Source organism: Choloepus didactylus, chromosome 2 (genome assembly GCF_015220235.1).
Source record: "Choloepus didactylus isolate mChoDid1 chromosome 2, mChoDid1.pri, whole genome shotgun sequence".
In the NCBI taxonomy this organism is placed as follows: domain Eukaryota; kingdom Metazoa; phylum Chordata; class Mammalia; order Pilosa; family Megalonychidae; genus Choloepus; species Choloepus didactylus.
This window is the reverse complement of record NC_051308.1, coordinates 1,530,591-1,551,660: the sequence shown is the minus strand read 5'-3', so window position 1 is coordinate 1,551,660 and position 21,070 is coordinate 1,530,591. Positions and strand designations below refer to the sequence as shown.

The 21,070-nt window shown below is 39.5% G+C and overlaps 1 protein-coding gene across 1 annotated transcript in view; it reads left to right on the top strand.

Moving 5' to 3' along the window:
* PPIL4 (peptidylprolyl isomerase like 4) overlaps positions 1-21,070 on the top strand; it is a 78,544-nt gene that overhangs the window by 9,240 nt on the left and 48,234 nt on the right. Inside the window, exons 2-7 of the mRNA XM_037819232.1 lie at positions 1,773-1,840; positions 1,926-1,990; positions 2,253-2,370; positions 3,012-3,154; positions 3,684-3,780; positions 4,530-4,646. Coding sequence (XP_037675160.1) covers positions 1,773-1,840; positions 1,926-1,990; positions 2,253-2,370; positions 3,012-3,154; positions 3,684-3,780; positions 4,530-4,646 — 608 coding nt within the window. The remainder of the gene's footprint in view (positions 1-1,772; positions 1,841-1,925; positions 1,991-2,252; positions 2,371-3,011; positions 3,155-3,683; positions 3,781-4,529; positions 4,647-21,070) is intronic.

Genomic DNA, 21,070 nt, shown 5'->3' with positions numbered 1-21,070 from the left:
AATCAGAATATCATTGTTATACCTAAGAAATTAGCATTAATTCCTTAATATAATTTATGTTTTCTTATTGTCTCATAATTTTTGGCAAGAATTTTTCGTATAAGGTGGTGTTTACTTTCCCCTGCATCATGTTCAGGAGCCACGTGATGTCTATCTCTTTTTACGATGTTACAATTGGTCATTGTGTTCAGGTGTTGTCCACCTGATACATTCCTTATAAATTGTGCCCATCAGCTTTTCATGCAAAGGTTTTAGCAACCATTGGTGATCGTTGTCTGGATTTATTATTTTTGTTTCCTATTGAAATGACTACTCCGATCTGTTTAACGATAAACCCAGAAATATATTATTCAAGAAAATCACCTGAAGGCTTGGTATTCAAGGCCCTCCAACAGCTTGGCCCCATGTAACCTCACCATTCTTTTCACCCTCTGTTACTCTAATACCAGAGTAGTACTGAACTTAGACTGGTCTTTTGGATTCCCGTCCTCTGCACCCCACCCCCCAAAAAACAACAACAACAAAACAGCTATATTCCCACCTCCAGGTTTTTTTTCAGGACATCTTTCCACCTTGAAATGCTTGCTCTTTATTCCTTGACAATCCAGTTCCTTTAATTCTCACCTTACACCTCCATGAGTTCTTATTTCACCAGCCAGAAACAATGTCTATTTTGAATTCTTGGGGCCTTTTTTTAAACCACATTTTACTACTTAAGTGGCATAAGTGGCATTATCAGAGATTTCCCAGTTTTGTAACTATTGTTTTCATGTGGAAGTATGTGTATGCTCCTTGAGACCAGAGACTTGCCCAAGAATCTTACTGTCTAGTTTCTAGCATAGTACCTTGAGAACTAGTTAGCATTTTGTATTAGTTAGGGTTCTCTAGGGAAACACAATCAACAAGAGATATCTATAAATCTAAGATTTTATAAAAGTGTCTTATGCAACTGTGGGTATGCACGGGCCCAAATTCCATAGGGCAGGCAGCAAACTGGCAACTCCAATGAAGATGTTCAATGAACTCCTCAGGAAATGAACTGGTAACTTTGATGAACTCCTTAGGAAACACTTTGCTGGCTAGCCGAAGAAGAAGTGAAGGTCCTCTGACTTTCTTGCTTAAAAGTCTTCAACTGATTGAATTAAATCCATCTGACTGAATTCTCTCATTGAGGAAGATATACCCTTCCTTGATGTAATCAGTCACAGCTGCAGCCAGATTGATGCTTTAATGAACCAGCCTTCTGGTTTATTAACCAAGCACAAATGTCCTTGTAGTAATGATTAGGCCAGTGCTTGCTTGACCAGACACCTGGACACCATCATCTGGCCAAGTTGACAGTGAACCTAACCATCACAGATATCTCTCCACAAGTAGACTATGAGCTTGTTTGAGGGTAAGGGATTATGGTTAAATGAGAATTGAAGCAGCAGTACCAAGCACCTAAGTAGATACTTAGTAATGTGTGTTGGATAAGCCAGTGAATTTATGTGAAAAAGCTGGTGCATAATGTGTATATAGATTTTGGGGTCAATTTCCTGCATTAGCTCGATGCCCAAGAAATCGTAAGTAAAAGACAACAAAAAGATAATGAAAAATATGTTGCCTTTTTCTGTGCTTACTGCCTTTTTCTTAATGGCTTTGGATATTTGACCAGTTTTTCATTTTTTTTGAATGGTATTTTAGAAATTAAATTATGCTAACTGTGCTTTTACTTGCTTAAAAACATTTTGTGGACTAATGTGGTAAATTTATTATTTACTTTCTTTTAGCCTGCTTGAATTTCCTGAAGTTGTGCAAAATAAAATATTACAATTATTGCCTTATTCACAATGTGCAGGTGAGTTGGTGGATTTTAGCCATGTACTTTGTTATTGAAACCAACTAGCATATTCTTACTTAACAAAGTATTCTGTGTTTTATAGAGGGATTTTATCATACAGACTGGTGATCCTACTGGGACTGGCCGTGGAGGAGAGTCTGTTTTTGGGTGAGTTCTTTTTTGTTAAATGAGTAGATGAATAAAAAAAGATTGCTTCTTACAATGTTAATTGGCATGTTTCACTCTGCATTTTAAAATATGGTTCAAATATAGGTTCTTTTTCCAAGTTCCCTAATGTCTGTAGCAAAAGAAATATTTTGAATCACAGTGGTATTTCTATAAAGAGATATTTGCTAAGTCTATAGTAATTAGTGCTTCTAAATTTCGTTATGAGAGTACTTATATTTTATAACCTTATGTGTATTTTCAGTCAACTGTATGGTGCTCAAGCAAGCTTTTTTGAGGCAGAAAAAGTACCAAGAATTAAGCACAAGAAGAAAGGTACTGTGTCCATGGTGAACAATGGCAGCGATCAGCACGGCTCTCAGGTGAGGAAATGGTTGAGAAGATGAGTTTTGCTTTATAACGCAGGATCAGAAAGGGCCCACAAAATTATCTTTTTAAACTATTCATTAAAGAGATTATTTGAATCAGAGATATTTATTAAAAGAAAAAATTATGCTGTCTCATTCTATCAAAACTTATTTTTTTGTTCTTTTAAATATAATGTATGTCCATTGTGAAGAATTTGGAAAATACAGAGAAGTACAAAGAAGAAGATAACAACACCCACAATTCCACCACCCAGAGATCGTCACTGCTCACTCTGTAGCCTGTTCCTTTCAGTAATTATTGCATATTTTAAAACATGCCATGTTGAGTACCTTTCATTCTTTGTGTTATTTTATCCTAATGACTCCTTTAGAGTAGAGGCTTTTATTTTCCACAGTTTGCAAATGAAGAAATGGAGCCTTGGTTTGTCCAAGTATTTTGAGCAGTCAGTGGACATCTGTGTATGTTGATGTTTTATATATAACTTTGTACTTTTAACTTAGTACCAGTAGCAAGTGTATAAGAGTCAGGGCAATTACTGTGGTGTTACTTTTGTGTATTTCTTTTCAGTCTGTAACTGATTCTAGTTTGAATTATTTGAGGTTTTAAAATATTTTTTATGTGTCTTTCTGTATAGTTTCTTATTACTACAGGAGAAAATCTGGATTACCTTGATGGTGTTCATACAGTGTTTGGTGAGGTAACAGAAGGCATGGACATAATAAAGAAAATTAATGAGACCTTTGTTGACAAAGACTTTGTACCTTATCAAGATATCAGGTATGATTACAGTTTACTGTGTGAATGTACTAGACTGTTCGATACTGTGATGCTTGACATGAAGTGGTGATGGCATGCATAACACTGGTTTCTGGGTTATTCCAAAATGTGAATTAATGCACACTGTCAGAATCCTTCTAGTAATAAAAGGACCTTTTGTATTCTTACATTGATATTATTTATAATTGCTTATATTTTGAGGAATTGTTAATGCTTCAAATGGTTTTTTTTAAAAATACAGATTATTGAGAAATGGAGTTAAAGTACTAAGATTTAAGCATTTACATAATGGGTATCATTTACCTATTAGAGTAATGCAAAGTGATAAATATATCAAGCAGTAAAAAATAATGATACTCATTGTGCAAATATACATTAGATTATTAATATTTTTGTGCAGTAAAATTTAAGCACTCATGTATTTTTGGCATTAGAAATTCTTAAGGCATTTGTTAAAATCTTTCTAAAAATATAATATAGCTTCTGAAATAACTGAAATGTAATATTTGACTTGGGTTTATTTTATAAGGATAAATCATACAGTCATTTTAGATGATCCATTTGATGACCCTCCTGATTTATTAATTCCTGATCGGTCACCAGAACCTACAAGGGAACAACTGGATGTAAGTAGAGCCCACTTGTAATTGAAGGTACATGCATAATAATGCTTTGCCTGGACTTAGCTCTTTAGTCTATCAAAACTTAATTCTTTGGAAGTGATTATCCTGCTTGATCAATTATACAATAAAAAGTTTTGAGTCCTTTTATGTCTTCTACAGAGATAATAGGCTTTTTTTTTTAGCTATGTTTTCACTTCCTTAATTTCCTTTTTGTGATTTTCATTTCACTAGAACAGCCTTGGCTCTGTAAGCATATATCAACACTTGGGAAAGTGATTTTCATATCTCCTAACTATAATTAGGAGTGTAGCTTCAAGACTGAATTATATTGTCCTCTTATGAGGGAGTTTTTCCACTAGTGATGATCTGGAACCAGGCTAGAACCCGGAAATTCCTTTGGACCCAAATACTTTTTCCTCAGGTATTTCAGAGTATAAATTGTTGCTTATGAGGCTACCTCAAAATTGAATAAACCTTTATGATTTGGGAATTGATGCTTAATTCCTAAGATTATATTTCTTCCGGCATTCAGCACTTAGTTGGACACCAGATAATTTCTGTATACATTTTATTTTGATTTTACAATCAGAATCTCAATCTAGCTAATATTATAGAATTTAAATCAATTTTTATAGGTTTGGAAGTTTGTTTCTGATGCTATTCTAACACTTTTGATGGAACTAAGAATAAAGCGTAATGTCTTTCTCAGATTTTTTTATTCCTTAGATAGATGAGTTATTTTTGCTTTGTAGAGTGGTCGAATAGGAGCTGATGAAGAAATTGATGATTTCAAAGGAAGATCAGCTGAAGAAGTAGAAGAAATAAAGGCAGAAAAAGAGGCCAAAACTCAAGCTATTCTATTAGAAATGGTAAGATTATTATATCTTTGCTGAAATGGTTGTTCTGCAATATATATAATATATAATATATTTTCATTGTTGGTTTGTTTATTTCTGGCTAAATTTTCCTTTAATAGACTAAAATTATTAAAAGGTTAGCTAACAGGGTGTTTTTTTCCTGGATTAAATTTTATATAACAAAATGTCATATAATGACGTATGAAAATAAATTTGATTTCACTATCAATATATTGTCAGGGGTCTTTTTCAAAAATGAGAAGTGGATATTCAACTTACAAATGTTAATTGAGTTTCAATTGTTTATAGTCATCTCATTTTTAAAAGAGTTTATTGGACTGTACTGTGTGTATATTACAGTTCTTCATTGTACCACTCAGGTATTGAGCTTAAATAGTAGAATATAGTGGTCACAGGATAAAATAAACATGGGTGGAAATTGAACATTCCAAAATGTACTTTTTCTCTGTTATTAGCAGCATGAAATCGTTTGGAGAACAAGTATTCAGTAGATGGTTAAGTGACCTTGGCATTTTTTCCACTTCTTATTTTTGTGGAGTAGGTATACCTTTCACTTAGTAGATGGTCAATGTTTGAAGAAATGGATAAACTTTATTTTTTTTTTTAATTTTGGGAATATATATATGTACACACATGCATCATAAAATCTGCCATTTTAACTCTTTAAGTGTACAATTCAGTGACAATAATTACTTTTACAATCTTGTGCTCCCATCACCATCTTCTGTTACTAAAACTTTTTCATTACCTAAAACAGAAACTTTTTATCCATTAAGGAATGACTTCTCATTCCCCTTCCCCAAGTCCCTGGTAACCTCTAATCTACTTTCTCTATTAATTTGTTTATTCTAGATATTTCATTTACGTGGAATCATACAATATTTGTCCCTTTGTGTCTGGCTTATTTCACTTAACATGATGTCTTTAGAGTTCAGTCATGTTGTAGCATGTATCAGAACATCATTCCTTTTAATGGCTGAATAGTATTCCATTGTGTGGATATACCACATTTTGTTTACCTGTTCATCTGTTAGTGGACATTTGGGTTCTGTCTACCTTTGGACCTTTGTGAATAACTGCTATGAATGGTTGTGTCTATATCTCTCTGAGTCCCTGCCTTCAGTTCTTCTGAGGTATATACTAAAGAGTCGAGTGCTGATTCATATGGTAATTCTGTTTAACATTTTGAAGAACTACCAAACTGTTTTCCACAGTGGATGCCTGAAATTAAAAAAAGCTTTGCAAGTACACGTTTTAATGAGCACAGCATTTATCTAAGAACACTGATCCAGAACAAGCAGTGTCAAGGCAAATTCTAGTACAATTACTGGACTTAAAAGAAAAATTCTTTGAGCATATGAGTAAGAAGAGTAAGTGACTTATAAGAGAAAGAACATTATTATCCAACTTGAAACAGCAACACTTTATGCCAGAAAAAAATGAATTAACATGTTTAAAAACTATTTATTTTCTAATACTAATATCAGACTTGTCAAACGAAATTGTAAAAGCAGTGCAGAGAACTTTTATTTACCCTTTACCCAGATTCACCAATTTTTAACATTTTGCCACATCTGCTTTATCATTCTGTCTCTCTGACTATACATACGTATACACACACATTGTTTTACTGTTTGGAAATAAGTTGCATATATCATTTCTCTTTACCTTTTATATCAACTGTGTATTTCCTAAGAGCAACATATTATTTGATATATTTATAGTACGGTTATGAAACCAGGAATACAGTCCATCCACATTCCAACTTTGTCAACTCTTTCAGTAATATCCTTTATAGATTTGCCCCTAACAGTCTAGACTCCAGCCCATGGTCAATCACATATTGCATTTAGTTGTCTTGTCTCTTTAGTCTTTAATCTGGAAGGATTTCTTAGAAGCCCTATGTTTATCTTTCTCAACGTTGACATTTTTGAAGAATACTGGTCAGTTATTATTTTATAGATTATTCCTCAATTTGGATTTATCCTACTCTAGCCTAGTGATGAGATTCAGGTTATGCACCCCTAGCCAGAACACTACAAGAAGTAACGTTGTGTCCTTCTCAGATGTCCCTTCTGGAGTATTACAGTATCTATCTGTTCCTCATCACAGGATGTTAATTTTGGTCACTTGGTCAATGAGGTCATCACTGCTGACAACAAATAAGCAACCCATGGCAAGATACTTTGATACCTTCCAAATATCTTGTTCATTATCATGCTTTCTCTCTATATTTCTCATCCATTCATGGTTCTTTGCCTGATGGTTGCAACTCTACCACTCTTTTCTGCTTTTATCAGGTAACATTCTACTGTAAAGAATAGCCCTCTTTTCTTACCTATTTATCCATCCTTTATTAGTATGGTCTCATGAATTCCTGTTGTATTCAGTGGGTTATAATATATTACTATCCTTGTTTTGATGCTTAAATGGTCCCACGTATAGCCTATAGGAGCCCCTTCAAGCTGGATCCTACCCTTTTGATTCTCACTATTAACAGGTGTCATCTTTTGCTTTCTTTTCTGTAAGATCAGTTTCTCTTATTTTTGTTTGTGTGTAATATAATGATAATTCAACCCATGTTTACAGTAATAATTTTGAACTCCATAGCTGTTAGGAATATTTTAGATTTCCTTATAGTATTTTAAAGTTAGCTTTGACTAAGTGATATAGCAAGTTGTTTTTCTAATTCATTAACGTTTTTTTGTCATTTATACTTCCTTTTTTTTTTTGATGTGGTGTTTCTGCCATTCATTATAGGTGTCTTTTGGGGATTTTTACTGATTTGCTCTTTCCCTTATGTGTTGTGGTACTTTTTATTGGACATAGGTTATTGTGATTTTTTTTTTTACATTTTTAATTGTGAAATGTAACATTTACAGAAAAATGATAACTTTCAAAATAGGATCTAACAAGTAGTTAGACAGCAAATTTCAAAGAATGTTATGAGTTACAGTTCCACAATTTCATTTATTTTATTGTTATCTTTTAATAGACTTTGAAAACATTGAGCAGATCTTGCTGCCTCTGTTATTGTTGCTTCTTACATTTTCTGATATTCAGCCCCCCCACCCCCAGCTGCAATTTTTATTTTTATTTCTTTATTTTCAAATGCAATTTTATTGAGACACATCTACACAATGCACAGTCCCCCAAAGTGTGCAGTCAGTTCATAGTATCACCACATAGTTGTGCATTTATCACCACAATCCCAAATATCCTCATTACTTCAAAAAATACAACAAAAATCAGAATAAAAAAGAACATCCAAAACATTCCATTCCCCTTCTCTCCCCATTGTTCATCACTCTTTCATACTCATTCATTGTTTTTTTAACTTTATCATAAAATTAAAAAACAAGCAAAGAAAACATTTCAAATAAAACCAAAACAAAGGAATAAGAAAAAACAAATAACCTAAAATAACTACACTGCTTCCAAGATGTTCCTATCCTACCCCAAGAAAATAACAGATTATAATCCAACAAAGGAATAAGAAAAACAAATAACCTAAAATAACTACATTTCTGCGAACTTGTTCCTACCATACCCTCTGGAATTTAACAAACCATAGTCATTCCTAAGCATTCCCATAACATTAAGTTTACCCTCCATAACTTATCTGTTCTTATTAGATTATTGCTCCCCCTTCACTATTTGCTATCTATTGCTAGGTCCCCTACATTCTACAATATAAACCATTTATTTTATATTTTTCACACAGTTCACATTAGTTGCAACATACAATATCTCTCTTTCTGTGCCTGGCTTATTTTGCTCAGCATTATGTCTTCAAGGTTCGTCCATGTTGTCATATATGTTTCACGACATCGTTCCTTCTTACTGCCATGTAGAATTCTACTTTGTGTATATACCACATTTTGTTTATCCACTCATCTGTTGAAGGACATTTGGATTGTTTCCATCTCTTGGCAATTGTGAATAATGCTGCTGTGAACATCAGTGTGCAAATATCTGTTCATGTCACTGCTTTCAGATCTTCTGGGTATATACTGAGAAGTGAAATTGCTGGATCGAAGGGTAGCTCTATATCTACTTTTCTAAGGAACCGCCAGGCTATCTTCCAGAGTGGCTGTACCATTATACAGTCCCACCAACAATGAATAAGAGTTCCAATTTCTCCACATTCTCTCCAGCATTTGTAGTTTCCTGTTTGTTTAATGGCAGCCAGTCTAACTTGTGTGAGATAATATCTCATTGTGGTCTTAATTTGCATCTCCCTAATAGCTAGTGAAGCTGAACATTTTTCCATGTTTTTTGGCCATTTGTATTTCCTCTTCAGAGAAATGTCTTTTTTTTTTTTTAACATTGTATTTTGAAATAAATTCAAAGTTATAGGAACAGTTGCAAAAACAATACAGACCCCATACACAGAATTCCAGCATTCCCTGACCCCCCCCCGATACCCCGATCCACTAACATGTTGTCACACCGCTATTTCTTTCCCTCCCTCCCTCCCTCCCTCTCTTTCTCCCTCCCTCTCTCCCTCCCTGTCTATCATCCATCATCTGTTGCTCTGTCTTCTGAACATATGAAAGCTAGCTGCACACATCCTGGAACAAACACTATAATTCACATATACAATTCCCATGAACAAGAACATTCTTTTATGCAATCCCATTAAGTGCAGCTAAGAAATACAAGAAATTCAACAATGATACAAAGCTTACATTCTATATTTCCTTTTCCTTATGTCTCAACTGTGTCCCTTTGAGCCTCCTGTCCTCCATCCTCAGATCCCATCCAGGGTCATCCTTGGCATTCAATTGTCATCTATTTAGACTGTCTCTTTTTTTCTTTTTCCTCAATTGTGGAAACATATATACAGCCTAAATCTTGCCATTCCACCCCCTCCCTAGACTTCCATTAGTGGGATTAATCACATTTAGAATGTTGTAATGCTGTCACTTTCCCACCATCCATTGCTAGAAATTTCCCTTTACCTTAAACAGCAACCCTACACTCATTTCTTAACTCCCCATTGCCCCTTCCCCCATTTCTCTTAACCCATACTCTGCTTTTCATCTCTATGGTCATATTCTCTGATAATTTCTTTGTGTTTACTGTGGGGCTTAAAATTAAACTCTTAAATCCATAACAATCTTGTTTTTCTTTGTTACTAACTTAATTTCAATAAGACACATAAACTATGTACCTATGCTCCTCCATTCCCCCACCTTTGTATAGTTCTTGTCAAAAATTACATATTTTACCTTGAGTTCAAAACCACTGATTTGTCTTTAGAGTTTGTGTATTTTATATCATGTAGGAAGTAAATAGTGGAGTTACAATTCAAAAATTATTGACTTCTATTTGTATTCCATTGTGGTCAGAGATTGTGCTTTGAATATGTTCAATTTTTTTTTAAATTTATTGAGGCTTGTTTTATGTTCCAGCATATGGTCCATTCTGGAGAAAGATCCGTGATCACTAGAGAAAAATGTGTATCCTGGTGATTTGGGATGTAAGGCTCTATATATGTCTGTTAAAATTCTCTATATCTCGTTCTCCTTTCTTTGTTTCTCTGTCAGAAGGGCTCCCTTTAGTATCTGAAGTAGGGCAGGTCTTTTATTGGCAAAATCTCAGCATTTGTTTGTCGGTGAAAAATTTAAGCTCTCCCTTAAATTTGAAAAGGAGAGTTTTGCTGGATAAAGTATTCTTGGTTGGAAATTTTTCTCTCTCAGAGTTTTAAATATGTCATGCCACTGCTTTTCGCCTCCATGGTGGCCGCTGAGTAGTCACAACTTAGTCTTATGTTGTTTCCTTTGTATGTGGTGAATTGCTTTTCTCTTGCTGCTTTCAGAACTTGCTCCTTCTCTTCAGTATTTGAGAGTCTGATTAGAATATGTCTTGGAGTGGGTTTATTTGGATTTATTCTATTTGGAGTTTGCTGGGCATTTATGCTTTGTGTATTTATATTGTGTATAAGGTTTGGGAAGTTTTCCCCAACAATTTCTTTGAATTCTCTTTCTAGTCCTTTGTCCTTCTCTTCCCCTTCTGGGACAACGATGAGTCTTAAATTTGGACATTTTATTTTATCTGTCGTATCCCTGAGATCCTTTTCAATTTTTTCAATTTTTTTCCTCCATTCTTTCTTTTGTTCTTTCATTTTCTGTTCTGGGGACCTCTAGGACACTGAGTCGTTGTTCAGCTTCCTCTAATCTTGTATTATGAGTATCCAGAGTCTTTTTAATTTGGCCAACAATTTCTTTTATTTCCATAAGGTCTTCTATTTTTTAATTTACTCTTGCAATTTCTTCTTTATGCTCTTCTAGGATCTTCTTTATGTCTCTTTTATCCTGTTCCATGGTCTTCTTCATGTCTTTTATATCCTGTGCCATGTTTTCATTCCTCGATTGTGATTGATTAATTGTGGCAAGTACTGTGTCTCTTCTGATATTTTGATTTGGGTGTTTGGGGTCAGGTTCTCCATATCGTCTGGTTTAATCATATGCATTAAGATTTTCTGTTGTTTTTGGCCTCTTGGCATTTGCTTTGCTTGATAGGGTTCTTTCAAGTTTAAAAAAAAAAAAACCAATCTAATTTTTCAGAAATACAAGTTGGTGGCGTACACTTTCTCCAACTAACCAGCAGATGGCATCTGCGAGTCACCTATAACCCTCAAGTCAGTTCTCCCCAACTCTGTCTCTGTGGTGTGTGGGGAAATGATTTTTGTGGGGTTCAGTTGGTAAACTCAGTTTGGGTTTGTTGTTGGAGCTGTCCGCCCTGAACATGGTGCATGTGTCTGGGTGGTCAGGGAGGCAGGGCCGCTTTAATATTCAAACCTCCCAGGTGTTCCCGGAAATTCAAGGCTGTTGCAAGAGTCTAAGCCTTCATTTCAGTTTTGCCCCAGATTTTCTATTGCTGACCCACAAACCACCGACATTGACGTAGCATCCCTGGGTTTTCCGAGTGGGCCCCCCTTCTCAGCTGTGATTTTCTAGGACCTCTGCTGAGGGAAGGCTATGCTATGTCACTAGTGCGCATCGTCCCTCAAGGGAAGCCCCAGGCCGCCAGGCCATGTAGGGGCGCTTTCTGCCTGATGCAAAGATTAGCCTGTAATTCTCGACTGGTGTAAGTTCCACATGAAAGGCAGGTAGTAGAGCTGGGCCCCACCCCTTTCCTCTTAGAAAAGATAGACGCCCTAAGGGGAGGTCATTAGGATTTCAGTGGTCTGTCTCTGCCTGTGCCACACCCCTGTCTGGGTCACAGAACTGGGAACTGAAAATGGCCAAGGCTTTCTCTACTGAGTTGAAAAAGGAACCGAGCTAGTCCGAGGTGACCCTCCAGCTCTCCAAGGTCAGTCGTCACCCAAAGCCTCTGTCTACTTGTTGGGGATTCGTACCTCGTAGTGAGCAGTTCACACTCGCTAATTAAAACCCCAGTTGGAGCTCAGCTGAGCTATATTCGCTCGCTGGGAGAAAGCTTCTCTCTGGCACCACAAGGCTTTCTAGCTCAGGCTGTGGGGGAGGGGGTCTCCTGATTTGGATCCGCAGTTCTTACTTACAGATTTTATGCTGTGATCTCGGGCATTCCTCCCAATTCAGGTAGGTGTATGATGAGTGGACGGTAATGCCTGCCCTGCAGTTATTCCAGATTATTTACTAGTTGTTTCTGGTTTTTTTCGGTTGTTCCAGGGGGACTACTTAGCTTCCACTCCTCTCTATGCCGCCATCTTAGATCCTCTCAAAATGTCTTTTGATATCTTTTGCCCATTTTATAATTAGGCTGTCTCTACTACTGTCATTGAGTAGTAGGATTTCTTTATATATATAAGATAACAGTCTTTTATCAGATATGTGGCTTCCAAATATTTTTTCTCTCTGAGTTGGCTGCCTCTTCACCTTTTTGACGAATTCCTTTGAGGTGCAGAAGCTTTTAAGTTTGAAGAGTTCCCATTTATCTATTTTTTCTTTCGTTGCTTGTGCTTTGAGTGTAAGGTCTAAGAAATGACCCCCTAATACAAGGTCTTGAGAATGTTTCCCTACATTATCTTCCAGGAGTTTTATGATACTGTCTCTCATATTGAAGTCTTTAATCCATTATGAGTTAATTTTTTGTGTAGGATGTGAGGTAGGGGTCCTCTCTCATTATACTGGATATGGATATCCAGCTCTCTCAGCCCCATTTGTTGAATAGACTGTTATGTCCCAGTTCAGTGGTTTTGGGGGCCTTACCAAAGATCAGTCAACCATAGATCTGGGGGTCTATCTCCAAATTCTCAATTTGATTCCATTGATCAATATGCCTATCTTTGTGCCAGTACCATGCTGTTTTGACTACTGTGGCCTTACAGTAAGTTTCAAAGTCAGGGGGTATAAGTCCTCCCGCTTCGTTTTTCTTTTTACAATGTTTTTAGCAATTCAAGGCATCTTCCCCTTCCAAATAAATTTGATCACAGGTTTTCTGAGTCTGCAAAGTAGGTTGTTGGAATTTTGATAGGATTTGCATTGAATCTGTAGATGAGTTTGGGTAGAATTCGCATCTTAATGACAGTTAGTCTTTCTATCCATGAACACAGAATATTTTTCCATCCTTTTAGGTTCATTTTTTAGATCCCCTTGTATTTCTTTTAGTGAAGTTATGTAGTTTTCTATGTACAGGTCTTTTACATCCTTGGTTAAGTTTATTCCTAGGTATTTGATATTTTTAGTTGCCATTGAGAATGGGATCTTCTTCTTGAGTGTCTTTTCAGTTAGGTCATTTCTAGTGTATAGGAACATTACTGACTTATGTGCATTAATCTTGTGTCCGGCGCTTCTCCGCCCCGCCTCGAGTCCTCGGTCGGCCGGCGATGGGGACCAGAGAGATAAGGGGAGAGAGGGTGCGGACAACGTCTTACCCGGAGCACTTGTGATCACTCAGGACTCGCGGTGGTAAAGCAGATAAACTTTTAATGGGACTAGGCAATCATCATCTTTACAGGTTCCACCCGGGGCGAGACACCTCGGGGGAGAACAACCTCGATGCGGCCGTCAGGTACGGCTCCTTGTGGGCTGTCTCCCCGAGCTTTGCCCGGGAACTTTCTTATAAACCTTGCGTGTATCCAATGGGCTAACGCCACGCACACAAGCATGATTGGTGAATACAGCGGGTGGTTACATACATCAGAAGCCGGAAGCAGGATGTGGGCGCCATCTTGGCACCACTCGATGGGCGGGGGGAACTCAAGGGCAGGCTGCAGCCCGTCCACTAGGCCAAATCCGGAAGGTGGCTGCTCACATCTCCCCCTTTTTTGTTTTTTATGCCCCAGTGTCTCCAGTGATGAATGTGCTCCCGTGGACCAAGATGGCCCACAACGTATTTTTTGGTGCTTTGGGGAGTCTGGACTAGGTCCCGGCCATACCAAGGTGGGACCTCTGGCACCGACCAGAATGCTCACTTCATATAGAGACCGGAGAACCCGTGAGCCGGAAACCACGTGGCCCTCCTTGCAGTACTCAGTCTCGCAACTGGGGGACAGGAGGATTAGGAGAAGGTAGCCAGTGCCGAGGGCGTCACTAGGAGCCTCTGTGCAAACGCCAAGGGTCCCGTCTGGCCACAACTAGGACTCTGCGTAAGAGGTCCACCTGAGACAAAAATTAGGGCCACTGGTACCGAATGTTTATATACGAGATTTTTTCATATACTTAGCTGCGAACCTTACCCCCGAATGCCCAGCTTCGAGTGGTTGGGATGGGTGCTGGGCAGAGGGACTATAGTTATCAGGAGGGTTACAGGCAGAGGACATGGCCATCATGGCGGTAACACGTAATTGCTGTTGTCTTTGAAACAAACGCTCCAGCAAACTCTTAACAATGATCAAACCTACTAATAACCCCACAGCAAGAAGAACCCAGTTGGTCAGATTAGGCCAAGAGAACCAGGAGGGAAAAAAGGTCAATATTCCTGGCCCTCTTCCCGGTCTGCTGGGGAGTGGTCGACACCGTCGACATCATTTGACCGCTCATCACGCGAGTTGAGGACTGGATCCAACAGGTCACGTTGGGGGTTTAACGACCCGTCAGGCTGCAGTTCTTTGGTGTTCTCAGGCGACTGCACGGTTCTCACCAATCTCTCCGGTACCCACACTGGTTGGCGTCCTGGTTCCTGGGGAAAGACACAAACAGAGCCTCTGGCCCAGCTGAGCACTGGGTCAGGACCTTTATACTCGGGCGGGGGGTACGGCAAAGGTTGCCCCTCCCCTGACCGACCCATCGGGGTTTCCGGGTCTGGCAGCAAAGGATAATTACATTTACTGGGCATGGCCACTAGAGGGAGCTCTCGGCGAGGTCCTTTGGTGGGACCGCCCAAGGCGTCAGTTGGGAGCTGGGGTGTCCCTGGGGGTGCAGCGGTAGACATTGGAGGGGCGGAAGGCCGCACGGGTGTGGCGGGAGGCTCCTCCCACTCAATTAGCGGGGATGCTTCCGCCTTCTCGTCAGTATCGCTATCTGACTCTGAGTCAGAGTCACTGGACTCCGGCGGTTTGCCCTTACAGGAGCCGTCCGCTGACGAAACTGACTGGGTTTCTTGGAGCGCGCACCGTGCTTCTTGCAAGACAGAGGACGGGCTTAGGCCGGTAGCCGATTCTAGTTCAAGGACCGCACGGACGGTCTCCCATATGGGTACTAGAATCGGGTCCATACACACGCCCGTCTGGCGCGCTCGGTCTATATCACGACCAAGTTTCATCCAAGAGGGCAGATTAAGGCTGCCAGAACAAGGAAACCAGGGGGCAAAAGTGGCCACATCATCAAAAAATCGCTGGAGAGAGCTTCTCTTAACTGAGATACCCCACTGTTTCAAAAGGGTCTTTAAGGGGGTTAGTAGGGGTGAACTCCCGGACTGCCCCATGCTTGCAGCCGGCACTGTCTTGTAATCACTCGGAGAGCTCTTCCGAGTCCCCGGGGCTACCTGAACGCCCACGGGCCCTAGTCCTCGTATGGAAAGGGGGTGCTTACCTTCTCGCGGTGATCAGTCGCGGAGGTCAAACCACGGATCCCGGGAGCACGTCTCCGTCGGGGCGAGGGGAACGCAAATGAGGTTGCGGGTTCGAAGTTCCCCGTACGGGCCACCACTTGTCCGGCGCTTCTCCGCCCCGCCTCGAGTCCTCGGTCGGCCGGCGATGGGGACCAGAGAGATAAGGGGAGAGAGGGTGCGGACAACGTCTTACCCGGAGCACTTGTGATCACTCAGGACTCGCGGTGGTAAAGCAGATAAACTTTTAATGGGACTAGGCAATCATCATCTTTACAGGTTCCACCCGGGGCGAGACACCTCGGGGGAGAACAACCTCGATGCGGCCGTCAGGTACGGCTCCTTGTGGGCTGTCTCCCCGAGCTTTGCCCGGGAACTTTCTTATAAACCTTGCGTGTATCCAATGGGCTAACGCCACGCACACAAGCATGATTGGTGAATACAGCGGGTGGTTACATACATCAGAAGCCGGAAGCAGGATGTGGGCGCCATCTTGGCACCACTCGATGGGCGGGGGGAACTCAAGGGCAGGCTGCAGCCCGTCCACTAGGCCAAATCCGGAAGGTGGCTGCTCACAATCTTGTATCCCGCTACTTTGCTGAATTGGTTTATTAGCTCAATAGCTGTGTCATCGATTTCTCAGGGCTTTCCAGATACAAGATCATATCATCTGCAAAGAATGACAGTTTTATTTCTTCCTTTCCAATTTGGATGCCTTTTATTTCTTTGTCTTGCCAAATTGCCCTGGCTAGCACTTCTGGCACAATGTTGAATAATAGTGGTGACAGCGGGCATCCTTGTCTCATTCCTGATCTTAGTTTTAATCTCTCACCATTGAGTTCTAGTCTAGCTGTGGGTTTTTCATATATGCCCTTTATCATATTGAGGAAGTTTCCTTCAATTCCTACCTTTTGAAGTGTTTTTATCGAAAAAGGATGCTGTATTTTGTTGAATGCTGTTTTAGCACCAATTGAGATGATCATTTGATTTTTCAAATGAACCCCACTTGGTCATGGTGTATGATTTTTTTAATGTGTCTTTGGATTTGATTTGCAAGTATTTTGTTGAGAATTTTGCATCTATATTCATGAGGGAGATTGGCCTGTAGTTTTCCTTTCTTGTAGCATCTTTACCTGGTTTTGGTATTAGAGTGATGTTAGCTTCATAAGATGAGTTAGGTAGTGTTCCATTTTCTTCAGTGTTTTGAAAGAGTTTAAGTAAGATTGGTGTCAGTTCTTTTCAGAAAGTTTGGTAGAATTCCCCTGTGAAGCCATCTGGCCCCTTAGCCTTTATTTGTGGGAAGGTTTTTGATGACAGATTGGATCTCTTTGCTTGTGATTGGTTTGTTGAGGTTTTCTGTTTCTTCTCTGGTCTGTCTAGGTTCATGTGTTTCCAGGAAATTATCAATTTCCTCTAAATTATCTAGTTTGTTGGCATACAGTTGTTCATAGTATAGTCTTATGATTTTTTAAATTTCTTTGGGATCCTTAGTAATGTCCTCTCTCTCATTTATTATTTTGTTTATTTGGGTCTTCTCTCTTTTTGATCTTGTTGGTTGACCTAAGGGCTTGTCAATCTTGGTTTTCTCAAAGAACCAACTTTTGGTTTTATTTATTGTCTTTTTTTTTTTGTTCTCTATATCATTTATTTCTGCTTTAATCCTTGTTACTTCTTTTCTTCTTCTTGGTTTAGGATTAGTTTGCGCTTCATTTTCTGGCTTCTTCAGTTCCATTAGTTCTTTGATTTTAGCTCTTTCTTCCTTTGTAATGCATGTATTTAGAGCTATGAGTTTCCCTCTCAATACAACCTTCGCTGTATCCCATATGTTTTGATATGTTTTTGTTCCAGTTTGGTAATGCTGCTGTTAAGCAAAATACCAGAAATTGGTTGGCTTTTATAAAGGGGGTTTATTTAGTTACACAGTTACAGTCTTAAGGCCATAAAGTGTCCAAGTCTGGTATCTTCACTGAAGGAAGGCCAGTGGTGTCCAGGAAAACCTCTTTAAGCTGGGAAGGCACGTGACTGGCATCTGATGATCCCGGGTTGTGTTCTAACTCCTCTCTTAGTTCCTGTGGGTTCTTCAAAATGTTGCTCTTGGGGCGTTTGCCCTCTCTTCACTTCTCCAGAGTAAAAGTCTGCTTTCAGCGGCCGTCTTCAAAATGTCTCTCTCAGTTGCTCTCCAAAATGTCACTCACAGCTGCTCTGAGTTCCTTCTGTTAACTTTTTATATGACCCCAGTGATTTAATTCAGACCCACCCTAAATGGGTGGGGTAACACCTCCATGGAAATTATTCAATCAGAGCTCTTGCCCATACTTGGTTGAGTCACATCTCCATGGAAACACTCAATCAGTATGTTCCAACCTAATCAACACTAATATGTCTGCCCACATAAGATTGCATCAAAGAACATGGAGTTTTAGCGGACATAATACAGCACAGTTGCATTCTCATTTTCATTGGTCTCTCTATATTAGCAATTTCTCTTGCTATTTCTTCTTTAACCCACTGATTGTTTAGGAGTGTGTTGTTTAACCTCCAGATATTTGTGAATGTTCTAAGTCTCTGATGGTTACTGACTTCTAATTATACTCCATTGTGATCAAAGAATGTGCTTTGAATAATTTCCATCTTTTTAAATTTATTGAGGCTTGTTTTGTCGCCCAGCGTAGGATCTATTTTGGAGAAAGTCCCGTGAGCACTAGAGAAGAATGTGTATCTTGGTGATTTGGGATGTAATGTTCTATATATGTCTGTTAATTCAAATTCATTTATCAGATTGTTTGGGTTTTCAGTTTCCTTATTGGTCCTGTGTGTGGTTGATCTAACTATAGGAGAGAGTGATGTATTGAAGTCTCCCACAGTTACTGTGGAAACATCTATTGCTTCCTTCAGTTTTGCCAGTGTTTGTGCCATGTACTTTGGGGCACCTTGATTGGGCGCATAGACATTTATGATTGTTATTTCTTCTTGTTGACTGTCCCTTTTATTAGCATATAGTGACCTTCTTTGTGTCTTATAACATCCTTGCATTTATAGTCTGTTTTTCTGAGATTAATACTGCTATTCTTGCTTTCTTTTGGCTGTAGCTTGCATGGAATATTTTTTCCATCCTTTCACTTTCAATTTCTTTGGGCCTTTGGGTCTAAGATGAGTCTCTTGTAAGCAACATATTGATGGTTCATATTTTTAAATCTATTCTGTCAATCTGTGTCTTTTCATTGGGGAGTTTCATCCATTCACATTCAGTGTTATTAACGTGAAGGCATTTCTTGAATCAGCCGCCTTATCGTTTTTGGTTGTCAGATATATTTTTTCCCCTCTTTCTCTTTATTTCCTTTACCCTTACTAAATCTCTTCAGTACTGAATCCTTCTCCATAGCTCTGTCTCCTTTCTTTGTTTCTCTGCCAGTAGGGCTCCCTTTAGTATCTCTTGTTTGGCAGGTCTCTTGTTAGCAAATTCTCTTAGCATTTGCTTGTCTGTGAAGATTTTATGCTCTCCCTCAAATTTGAAGGAAAGCTTTGCTGGATAAAGAATTCTTCATTAGAAATTTTTCTCCTCCAGAATTTTAAATATGTCATACTACTGCCTTCTCGCTTCCGTGGTGGCCACTGAGTAGTCACTACTTAGTCTTATGCTGTTTCCTTTGTATGTGGTGAATTGCTTCTCTCTTGCTGCTTTCAGAACTTGCTCCTTCTCTTCAGCATTTGACAATTTGATCAGATTTTGACAATTTGATCAGAATTTGTCTCAGAGTGGGTTTATTTGGATTTATTCTGCTTGGGGTTCATTGGGAATCTTATGATTTGCATATTTATGTTGTTTAGAAGTCCTGGAAAGTTTTCCCCAGCAATGTCTTTGAATACTCTTCCTAGACCTTTACCGTTCTCTTCCCCTTCTGGAACACCAGTGACTCATATATTTGTGTGCTTCATGTTGTCCATCATATCCTGGGATCCATTTTAATTTTTATTATTTTTTTTCTCCATTCTTTCTCTTGTTCTTTCATTTTCTGTTCTGTAGATTTTGAATTTATTAATTTTTTTCTCCATTCTTTCTTTTATACTTTCAGTTTCAAGCTTCCACTCTTCCAGTATGCTTATTCTTTTCCTCAGCTTCCTCTAATGTAGTACTGTCTATCCAGAATATTTTTAATTTGATCAACAGTTTCTATTATCTATTTTTTTATTTACTCTTGCATATTCTTCTTTATTCTTTTCTAGGGTCTTCTTCATGACCTTTATATCCTGTGCCATGATCTCGTTGTTTGTGATTATTTCTTTGATTAATTGCTTCAAGTACTGTGTGTCCTCTGATTTTTTGATTTGGGTGTTTGGGTTTGGGATATCCATATCTTCTGGTTATTTCATATGCTTTAAAATTTTCTGTTGTTTTTGGCCTCCTGGCATTTGCTTATCTTGATAGGGTTCTTTTAGGATATGCAGGCTTATTTGAACAATTATCTATAATTTGTTAGAGCTACAACTTGGTGGAGTGCACTTTCCCTGACTTACCAGCAGATGCCCCCCCCCCCAAGCCACCTATTACCTCAAGCCAGTTCTCCTCAACTTCGTCTGTGCGGCGATTTGGGGTTCAAATGTTGTGGGGGTTCAATCAGTGCACCAAATTTCTGTGTGCAGTCAGGGCCGCCAGCTTTGAGGGTGGGGTGTGTGCCCGTGCAGTTCAGCAGGGAGACAGCTTTAAGATGCAAAACTCCCAGCTGTTCCTGGAGTCTTAAAGCTGTTGCACATGTCTGGCCCTTCAACTCAGATTCCCCACAGTGTCTCTCTGATGCGGGGCCACAATTCCTGGGGATTGGTTTAGGGCCCTTGGGACTTCCCTGCAGGATGCCGCCTCCAAGCCGTGCATTCCGCGGGCCCCCGCGGAGGAAGACTGTGCAACATCATAGGCAAGTGGAATCCCTAAGGGTAGCTCTCGGCCGTGCTGCTGCACAGGGGCGACTCTCGGCCTGCTGAAAAAATTTCTGTATGGGGCGAGGTAACTTCCCACTTCCACAGACCTCCACCTGCTGCAGCAGGCTGTTCCCTCCTCTGGACCAATCAGCTGCAGATGTGTGAAAGGCTGTCGTCCATGCCAGATACTAAGGCGGGTGCTCGGGGCTTGGAAGGCACTCCCCACTGCACTGGACTACACTGCTCTTGCTGGTGGATCCACAGCCGCTTTTGGGGTTTTTAAACTAACCCACCTCCAAATGCCAACCCTAGTTTTCTCCCCACCACAGCGCGCCTGCCATTTCCCCAGCAGCCTCACTCACTCAATTCCGAACGCATACTCTGTTTCACCAAGTGCACAGTCACTGTGGATGTAGGGGACCTTGTCCAGCTGGTACAACCCTGGAACTGGTATTCTGGAGCACTGTCTGTCTTTTATCTAGTGTTTATCACTGAGAAGTATGTTGCTCTGTCTCTCCTATTCT